Source organism: Octodon degus, unplaced genomic scaffold (assembly GCF_000260255.1).
Source record: "Octodon degus isolate 3935 unplaced genomic scaffold, OctDeg1.0 scaffold00107, whole genome shotgun sequence".
NCBI lineage: Eukaryota > Metazoa > Chordata > Mammalia > Rodentia > Octodontidae > Octodon > Octodon degus.
In genome coordinates this window covers 6,614,564-6,625,388 of record NW_004524683.1, presented here as the reverse complement: position 1 = coordinate 6,625,388, position 10,825 = coordinate 6,614,564, and the positions used below count along the sequence as shown (strand labels likewise).

The 10,825-nt window shown below is 37.1% G+C and overlaps 1 protein-coding gene across 1 annotated transcript in view; it reads right to left on the bottom strand.

Moving 5' to 3' along the window:
• Stil (STIL, centriolar assembly protein) overlaps window positions 1-10,825 on the bottom strand; it is a 69,443-nt gene that overhangs the window by 47,599 nt on the left and 11,019 nt on the right. The window contains exons 3-6 of the mRNA XM_023724187.1: window positions 6,731-6,843; window positions 6,282-6,469; window positions 4,997-5,244; window positions 868-951 (exon numbers count right to left, since the gene is read on the bottom strand). Of these exons, the coding sequence (XP_023579955.1) occupies window positions 868-951; window positions 4,997-5,244; window positions 6,282-6,469; window positions 6,731-6,843 (633 nt within the window). The remainder of the gene's footprint in view (window positions 1-867; window positions 952-4,996; window positions 5,245-6,281; window positions 6,470-6,730; window positions 6,844-10,825) is intronic.

Genomic DNA, 10,825 nt, shown 5'->3' with positions numbered 1-10,825 from the left:
CACACACACACACACACACACAAATAAACAAATAAATTTTTTTAAAAAAGGACATTCATTTATATATCCCCTTTTTTGTTTAGTTCTGTCATTTGAATATTATAGGTGTGTTAACTCAGCAAAATATTCTAAAAGAGTCCAGTAGTTCATAATAGTACTGGGTCTTCCACCTGACTGGCAGTGTCAGAAATTGTTGACCTGAGTCCCCTACAGTTCAACATAACACCATGGCTTTACGTCTTATATTTCGTTTTTATACTTTTCTGCTGGACCAAAGCAAGACCTATGCAGCAAGAGTTGTAGCTTTTGGATCTGATAAGGTCAGTCAAATCCCCTCAGGATTTATCCTGACTTCCTGTACTTCAGATTGTAGATCCTTTGTCAGTGTCAGCCATGTGGATGAGTCACGGTCATTGCTTGGCCAGTGTGCTCCCCGTGAAAGCCTGAGAGAATGTTTTCTCTCCATGTGACTCTCCTTAGGCACCCTCTACATCATCGATCACTTTCCTCTTTGGCCCCATAATCTCCTTGATCAGAAAATTTGGGACACTACCGAGTTACATGATGTTACAGTACAAGATCTCTTATGTCCTGAGTCTTTAAGGACAGCAGAAGTAAGAGAAAGTAGAAGAAATAGGGTTCTGAGACTTCAACTTTAACCAGAATTCAATTTTATCTGTTGTATGTGCTGGAATTCTTCCTATGACTGAGGAAAAGCTTTTTAGTTGATTCTACCATTAATTAACAAAACTGGTTTTGTGGCCTTATAAGATCATATATATTCATGGTACAGCTGATTCATGTGCTTTCATATGTACTTGGATATGTATCTGGTTGAAAGATTTTCATAAATAATACAATACTCACATTCCCACTAACGGTAGAGAACAAACCTTGGGATCAGATTCCAGCAAAAGTAACAATTTGCGTGTCTCATCCATGGTGAGATATCTAAACAGAAGACATTTAGGTAAAAATAATTGAAAGTATGTATTTTAACATAACAATCTGAATTATGAGGCATATTTTAAGGGATAAGATGAACACTGACACTAAACAAATGAACACTGTCTCTCTTCCACATAGCTAAACAAAGAAAACAGTTCAAAGCATTTGATTCAGTAAAAGGAAGACTCTGGTAAGAAGAGATTCAAGAGATTTAGTATCTTAAAACTTCTACTTATTAACATACACCACTAAGAGCACACACTTTAAAAAATATTTTTATTCCTCAATTTTACTTATAATTTACTTTTGTCAAAAGCATTATAAAGCAGACAATTTCATAACAAATTAACTTACACTGGGAAAAGTGAATTTCCTGTTAGTGAAGTATACAAGTATCCAGGTGACTTGACAAGATTACAATAAATGTGACTTCTCACTGAAGGAGGTTGAGTTAGGGAAGGTATAATTAACCATCCCAGTATCTCATTTCTCTAATCACTATTTAAAAACATCATTAAATAATGCAAAGACTTTCCCTATAAGGACATTGTCCAGTACTTATACCTTGTTATAGTTACAACTGACAGTAAGTTATAAGAATATGAAAACTTGGAGGTGAGGGGACAGCTCAGTGGCACTTGCCTTACATGCATCAGCCACCTTTCCCAAAAAGGGGAAGACAAAAACCCACAGTAAAAGTATTAATTGTATTGTTACAACTGTAAACTACAGAAATAAGAGCAATGCTATTAATGATATTAAATCTAAGATGGGACCTACTGATACCTGACTGCTGTAATAACCCTACAATATTAATGATAAATTTATCAGTGCATGAAACAAAGATTAAGCCTGAGTTACCTTAAGATGTATGTATCAACAATGACACATCTGTCTTAAAAGTTCTCCCTCTAGCCAAGGGTGGTGGTGCAAGCCTGTAATCCCAGCACGTAGGAGCCTAAGGTAGGAGGACTGAGCTGCAGATCAGCCTAGACTACCCAGTGGGAGCCTATCTTAGAGAGATAGGCCAGCCAGCCTTGTCCACCAAATAAATTTCTCATTTCTATACTTTATTTTATTGTATTTTAGGGAAGAGTCTACAGGGTGTTCAGAGTCTCACTACTAGATTGGACTCTAGTGATAAACCTGTTTACAGCCTCCCAAGAGCTGGGATTACAGGCACGTGCCACCACACCCAGTCTCAATTGTGTCTCAACGCACCCCAGGGGCGGGGCCGGCATAGCAGGTCTGGAATTGAGCCCCTGGCCCATGTGCCTGCTTGCCAGCGCTTTAATCTGCTGAGCTATTTGGCTGGCCCTCATTTCTATACTTTAAATGAATTGGTTTAGGCTTTTCTTGATTTTCCCATGTTATTTGGACACACCTTCCTGCTTCCCTAGCACTGCATACAACTTCTATTATAGTGCATTATGTTTTGATAACTACATATGTAACCTTGTTTAACAATCATTTCGGGGCCAGGGAGATGGCTCAGTGGAATAAGCACTTCCCTGGCAAGCACAAGGGCCTGAGTTCAGTCCCCGGTTCCTCCAAAAAAAAAAAAAAAAAAAAAATCATTTCCTTCTAGTGCCTAATACAAGTACCAATTTTATAATGGATTCTAATAAATATTAGAGTAGCTAAGCGAACGTTGTTGGGAAAAAGAACAAATACCACAAATTTAATAGATAAATGTACACAGGAAGCAGCAAGGAGAATAGATAATTGGACAGAACACTAAACACCCCATTTACTAAAAGAAAGCTAAAGGATCACATAAATAATTGAAAGAAATGCAAAATCATGCTGCATAAATAAATAGGCATGGGTACAAAAATTTTGTTAATTTTAACTAAAAATCTCATGTTCTTTTTGAAAAGCATTTTATTATTCCAAAAGAATTAAATATTAAATTCAAACTTTGTAAAATTCAAATTATAGGAGTTTGGAACAGAATAATATTTTTTGCCATTCCAACCAGTGAGACTACTGTGGTCAGAATCTGGGATTCAAACTTTCCAGTCAATGCCTTTTCTCTTTCTCATTCTCTTTTACAGTAGCAGTTTTAGAGGCAAAGAACTGGAGTTTAGCACACTTTGGCAAACACTGTTCATGCTAGAGACCTAATAGGAACCAGAGTGGAATCAGCAGGAAAGGAAGTCAGGAGTATAGTGCTTACAGCTACCTCTGGCCAAACTCTTTTAGGCACAGGGTTATCATACTGTCTAACCTATTTCAGGAGACAATACAAAACTAGATGAGGGGGCTGGGGAGATGGCTCAGTAGAATAAATGCTTCCCTGGCAAGGGCCTGAGTTCAATCCCTGGTTCTGCCAAAAAATAAACAAAAACAAAAACAAAAACAAAAAAAGTAGATGAGGATGCAGGAAGTAGCTCTACTGAGGATTAGAAAACAGGCATCTTACAATTCATAAGAAACTAAGGGATAAGAGGCTGTAGAGAATTATGCTCCAGCTACGTAAGGAAACTACCTTCAAGTAGGTGACAATTTGGCAAGAGTATGGCAAATATTTAATCATTCCCTTTCTCTATCTGGATGTCATAAATATACATCAATAAAACTATACATCATAAATAAATTCTCTGGGCTTTTAGATTCATAATTTTGTTAAAAAAAGAAAATGGCCCAAAACCTAGGCATAGTATGGTTAAGTACAATACAGAAGCAATTTCTCCTTATATTTTCAAGTTATAAAGTATAGGCCATTTCTTTTTTTAGTGCTAAAGATTGACCCCAAGGCCTCATTTTGCTAAGCAAGTGTTACCACAGAACCACATCCCCAACTCCACAACCAATTTTAATACAATTTTTTTTAAATTAACATTTTTGTAAGGTTTTGGTATAACTCTTCAAAAGGAAACTCTATAATGTCAAAACTAATAGGTTGGGTTTGTAGCAAGTGGTACAGTATGTGCTTAGTGTGTACAAAGCTCTCACTCAGTTCCCAGGATCAAAAGGAGGGGAAAGTAACAACTTCATTGATCTTCCCTGGTCACTGACTAAACCATCAGATCTATGATAGGTAAACTGACTGCACAATATATTTCTTTTAATTTTAAAGAGAAAAAAGATAAACATAACAATAAAATAAAGCAATGAACTCAGGCTTCAAAACAGGTTAGTAGGAGAGTTACAACAGTTGACACATTGCATCTTTGTAGTGGTTATACAGAATAGAACATATAGGTATATCTTGTCCATACAATATTAGCACAAAACTTTCTTTTTAATGAACTAAGAGAACTAGCTGTATAACTATCAACTATCTTATGTATTCATATATTTTTTTCCTTTTTCCTTTCCCCCATCACAGTTTGTCTTTTCAACAGTTTCTTGCCAAATCACAAGATCTTTTATATATTTTGGACCTTATACTTCTCCCACACTAGTAAGACAATATGATATTTAAACATATGGGCCTGATTTATTTCATTTGTGAATATAGCCTCAAGTTTCATCCTATAAAAGTCTTCAGTTTGTTCTTTATGACTGAGTAGTACTGCATTACATTATAAAAATAACCACATCTTTTTTATTCATTCCTTGGTTGATGGGCATCTGGGTTGATTCCAAGATTGAGCTACTACAAATTATGCTGCTATAAACATGGGTGCACATAGATCACTGTGGTACATTGCTTTTAATTCTTCTGGGAAAATACTCAGAAGGAAAATAGCTGATTTAAATGTGACCTTTAATGCTAGTTGTTTAAGGAATCTCTACACTGATTTCCACAGTGGTTGCGCCAGTCTATATTCCTACCAACAGTAGAAAAGGGTTCCTTTTTCTCCACAGCCCCTCCAAATTTGTTTTCAGCTGATTTTTTTGATGATAGCCAGTCTTTCTGGGGTGAGATAGAATCTCAGGGTTGTTTTAATCTTCATCTCAAATGAACAATGATGTTTAACATTTTTCATATATTTATTTGCCATTTGTAGTTCTTAATTTATATTACTGCATAGTCTAAAAAATACTAATGCAAACCATTCTTTAAATTTTATACTAATATTGTTTATCTTTAACTTACCCATACTTATAGGTACCTTGAACTTGAGAAATATTCAAATGACTACTCAAGTTTCTTGCCAGAGCTGTTGGAATAATGGGGATGGGTTTCACAGGTGCACACTTGAAGTTATTTGCTAGAGTTACTGCTTCCCAGTAGAAGTCAAAATCCACTCTGTCCAAACTCTCCCTGGAAGTGATATGCACTCGTACAGAAAGCAGTTTACCACAATCCAAGGAATCTTTGCTACATACATGGTGCTGTAGAGCCTGAGGAATCAAAATTATACAATTATTTTAAAACTCAAATGTGTCTATTGTTTCAAAGTATATTTTATACTAGCACATATACACTTACAATACATTGCATTAACAAAATTAAATTAAATTTTTTTTTTTTTTTTTTGGTGGAACCAGGGATTGAACTCGGGCCCTTGGCTTGCCAGGGAAGCACTTACTCCACTGAGCCATCTCCCTGGCCCCAAAATTAAATTAATTTTGATTTTAACATTTGAATTCTCTATTATGTGATTAAAAGATAGTGAATAATTACATTGAAGCAAATATAACTTCTATTCTGAGCTCCATTAGCTATTTGCTAACTTACATGACTCAGAGATACTTTAAACTAGGAGTGATACCCCAACAAATACTTATTTCATGGGTATATGTGGATATAATTCAATTCTGACTCAGCTTCAGAGAATTTGAAGATCATTCCCTTTTGTTACCTAAAATCTCAAGGTGGTTTTCCCTGCATTTGCTCACACTCACTGTATCTTTTCTAGTTTTACTGCCACCACTCTACTAGTGGGTAGCACGTCCCTCTACACAGCTGATTACTGTGATGGCCTGATCTGACTTCAATCAGCCAGCTCCATCAAATCAACTATTCCTGCTCTGACAGTATGTTCTCTCTTCAGAAACTTTTTTATGAGTGCATGCCCCACATGACAAAGTCCAATTTCCTTAGCCTCCTGTAAGACAAATTCTCCGAACTAGGACCAAATTAACACTCCCGTGTGGCTCCCCATAAATCCAGCAAAACTACACATGGTTTCACAGAGCATATTTTGAACTTTACTGCACACCTTGAAGTTTCCCATTTTAGTCACACTGTTCCTTTCCTGGAATGCTACCCATATCACCTTCCTTTGCCTCAGAAGCCACATTTAATTAGATTTCAGTCCATTATAATTCAATGATAAATTATTATAAATAGGTCCCAAATATGGATTCACTGAAGTACTGCATACTACACTTAACATGATTCTTGAATTACGAATAACAATTAAAGCGAACCTCACTTTAAAAGTTGAATTGAAGTCATCCACATTGTCAATTGTCATTTCTCTTGAACAAACTCCTTGAATATGAACTTTGCAGGGAATTAAAAAGTCCCCTGGGAGAGAGGCAGTAGGAGTTCTTTCTAAGCATCCAGGTATTTCTCGACCAGGATCAAAGCGATCTATGGTCAATGTTACACCTTCTTCATCTGATGAACAGAAATAACAAGAATTATATACCATGTAAATGAAAAACACAAACCAATGCTACATTATAGCAATATACATTTTTCACAACAGTAGTATATTAAAAATTAACTTTAACAATTTCACACATCATCATATCCCTGGTATATAACAAAGAAAATTACTACAAAGCACACATAAAAGCTGGCTTAATCAATACAAGCTCTAGTCTTGTCACACAAGTAAGTTCTAAAAGTATTTTACCATTAAAAAAAGTATATTACCATCATCCACTGTGAGAGAACCAAGCAAGAAGCACGGTGTGCTTTTTGTATTTTGCTTAGCATGGCGGTAAGCAAGTCGGATGGTCTTTTCAGTCACCACAAGCTTTGGATTTCTGAAAAATAATAGAAGTTTTACAATGTGGGTCATGAAATGCTGCCACAATACAACACAACTTTTAAAATGTATGGAAAGATTATTTTCAAGATATTCCAAGGTCAGGACAGCCAGATAGCTCAGTGGACTAAAGCGCCTGCTTAGGCAGAGTGCAGTGGCTAGGGTTCAATCCCCTGTGAGCCCTGTGGTGCTGAGAGGGAGACTGAGACTGGGCATGGTGGCAGGCACCTGTAATCCCAGCGCTTTGGAGGCTGAAAACAGGAGAAATCACTATGAGTCTGGTCTACATGGTAAGACCCTAGACCCTGTACTAAATACATTTTAAAAAAAGTTTTAAAGATGTTCCAAGGTCAAAGGCAATAGGTAGAAAGAGCCATTGAATAACTCGATAAGCTGAGATGGAAGCTGTGGTTGTCCTCCAGGCACATGCTTAACTTCGTGAACCAGAGCATGAACTGGCACTGTGAGGCTGATCAGTTTTTGTAAATATTGAGTTAATAGTCACATTTGTTTCCATATGCTCATAGGCTTTATATAAGTGCATTATTGAACACAAAGCATGATTAAATGTTTAAGGAAATATAAAAGGAAACTAATATAGGTATAAGAAACAGAAAAAGTCCAAGCAAATTTGAAAAAATACAACCATATAGAAATTGCAGGCACCAGGGGGATGGCTCAGTAGAATAAGCACTTGCCTGGCAAGCGCAAGGGCCTGAGTTCAATTCCTGGTTCCACAAAAAAAAATAAATAAATAAAAATTCAAAAATAAAAATATAATCAATTTCACTTTTTTTTCTTCTGGAGACAGGGTCCTACGATGTAGTTCAGAGCTGCCCTTGAACTCACTATATATCCCAGACTAGCCTTGAACTCAAGGTGACTCTACTATCTCACCTTCCCGAGTACTGGGATTACAGGCATATACTACCATGCTCAGCAAAAATGTAATTAATTTAAAACTCAATAGTTAAAACCGTTTGTCTGTTTATTTACTTATTTAGTTTGGCTTTTGGAGACAGACTCACAGAAGCAGCCATGCATGGTGGTGCAAGCCTATAATCCCAACACTTGGGAGGCTAAGGTAAGAGGATTGCCACAGGTTCAGGCCAGCCTGGGCTACATAGAGTTTAAGGCCAGTCTGGACTACAAAGCAAGAGTCTGTTTCAAAAAAAAAAAAAAAAAAAAAAAAAAGAAAAAGAGAGAGAAAATAAATCAACTGGAGCCATACATATACACTTATTATTCTAAACATCATGCATATGTGTTATAAACAATTTTTCATATGTGATATATGTACTTCCACATTTAACAACATAATGGGTAATGGGGCTGGGGAGTAGTCTGGTAAAAGAGTGCTTGCAGAGTGCGTACAAGAGTTCCATTAGAAAACAATTTTACATTTAAAAAAAGTAAAGGGCCGGCCAAGTAGTTCAGCGGATTAAAGGGTCTGCAAGCAGGCACAGAGGCCATGGTTCAATCCCCAGGCCTGCCATGCTGGCCCCGCCCCCAGGGTGTGCTGAGACTGGGTGTGGTGGCACAGGCCTGTAATCCCAGCTCTTAGGAGGCTGTAAACAGGCGGATCACTAGGAGTCCGATCTAGTAGTGAGACCCTGAACACCCTGTAGACCCTTTCCTAAAATAGAAAAAAATAATTTTTAAAAAGTATGATGAAACTTGTGTGTGTTTAAATTTCCAGTACTGGAGATCAAACCTACTGGTGGTATACCACTGAGCCACATCTCTGTTCTTTTTTTGTTCTGTTTTTAACATCTCTTATTCTTAAGACAAGGTCTTGGGGTACAACCCACTCAGGCCCCCCTCCTGTCCCTCTCTCGGACAGGAGCCTTCTTTTCCTCAATAAATACATTCTGCTTATAGAAAAAAAAAAAAAAAAAAAGACAAGGTCTCACTGAAATGCTCAGAGTAATCTGAAAACTTCTGATCCTCATGCCTTAGCCTCCTGAGTAGCTGGGATCACAGGCCTGTATCATTGTGTCAGGCTTGAAATGGGTATTAGAGCTATTTTCTTTAAAAAAAAAAAAAGGGGGAGGATAAATTGATCCTTGAGTATTTTATTAAGGTTACATAAATAAGAAGTGGTTGAATCAGAACCTGGTGCTAAATGGCCTGACTCCAATTATAATACCTTAAACCCCAATGGCAAGCTGAATGTGGTGATACATGTGTGTGATCCCAGCACTCAGGAAGCTGAGGTAGGAGGAGTGACATGAACTTTGAGGCCAGCCTGGACTACAGAGTGAGCTCAAGGCCAGCCTAAACTACATATGGAGACCTTATCCCAAACAAAACCAAAAAATCCAGTATGCCATAAAAGAATGCGGTTACAAAAAATTGTTTCACAAATTCACTGACAGATGGCCCTCCCCACTATAATCATCTTATATTATTACTCTCAACAAAATGTTATATACAACTTTTCAATGGGTCTATTTTCTAGTCTTTGAATCTAAACTTTAACTTTCAAGATCTTGAGCAAGGGGTTGGAGAGATGGCTCAGTGGTCTAAAGCACCTACTTGAAACAAGCTTGGCAAAGCACAGGGACCGCGGTTCGATCCCCAGCACCACATGCCAGCCAGACCCGCCCCCTGGTGGGCTGAGCTGGCCACACACACACAATAAATAAATGTAATAAAGATCTTGAGCAGAACCATACTATTTAGTGTTCATTCTAATCTGATCCACTAAAAATCAGTTGTTTCCAAATTTGTTCTACAAAGATACTATCCTGAATGAAACATGACAAAAAAAGTTTTCAGCTTTTATTTTATTTTGGGTTTTTTTTGAGAGAGTCCTGAGTGTAGACTGGCCTGAAACTAGCAGCAATTCTCATACCTTAGCCTCCCAAACACCAGTTTTCATTAATACTGAACCTCTGAATTTCCATCGTATTCAGAACTTTAGATTTGCTGCATATTTACTATGAAACTAAAACTATTTCTTTTAAGTAAGTACAAGGAAAAAATTTAAGCTGCAGCAGATAGAATTAGGTGGAAAAGTAAAAAAAAAAAAAAAAAAAAATTCATGCAGATCAAATATTCCTTACTAAAATATTGGGGGTAGAAGTGTTTCAGATTTGGGATTATTTGCACATATATAATAGACATCTTGGCAATGGGACCCAAGTCTGAACAAAAAATTCATTTATGTTTTATAGACTTCTTACATATTATACAGTACATGTAGCCTAATGGTAATCTTATATAATGATGTGTTGTATGCTTTCATTTTGACTATAAAGAGCAACATAGGTCAGAAGATGATTATGGGGCCAAAGAGGAAAGTGGCTGATGATGTAGAGTGTGGCTAAGGAGAGTCACATGCAGAGAAAACATTCTCTCAGGCTTTCAGGGGGAGCACATTGGCCAAGCAATGGCCGTGACTCATCCACATGGCTGACACTGACAAAGGATCTACAATCTGAGGTACAGGATCTCAGGAAAAATCCTGAGGGCATTTCACTGACCTTATCAGATCCAAAAGATACAACTCTTGTTGCATAGGTCTTGCTTCATCTTGGTCTTAACCATCCAGCAGAAAAGTATAAAAACAAAGTATAAGAAGTAAAGCCACCAGGGAGATGGCTCAGTGGAATAAGCGCTTCCCTGGCAAGCACAATGGCCTGAGTTCAATCCCCGGTTCCGAAAAAAAAAAAAAAAGTACAGCCATGGTGTTATGTTGATCTGTAGGGGACTCAGGTCAACAATTTCTGACACTGCCAGTCAAGCAGAAGATTCAATACTATTATGAACTACTGGACTCTAATTTTAGAGTATTTTGCTGAGTTAACACATCTATAATATTCAAATGACGGAACTAAACAAAAAAGGGGATATATAAATGAATGTCCATTTTGTATCTGTGTATTCAAAATGGTTAGGATAGGTATATAGTTACATTCTCTTAATGCATAGAGGGATTTGTTCTAATAGTGTTTGTAAATAGGATATCATGTCCG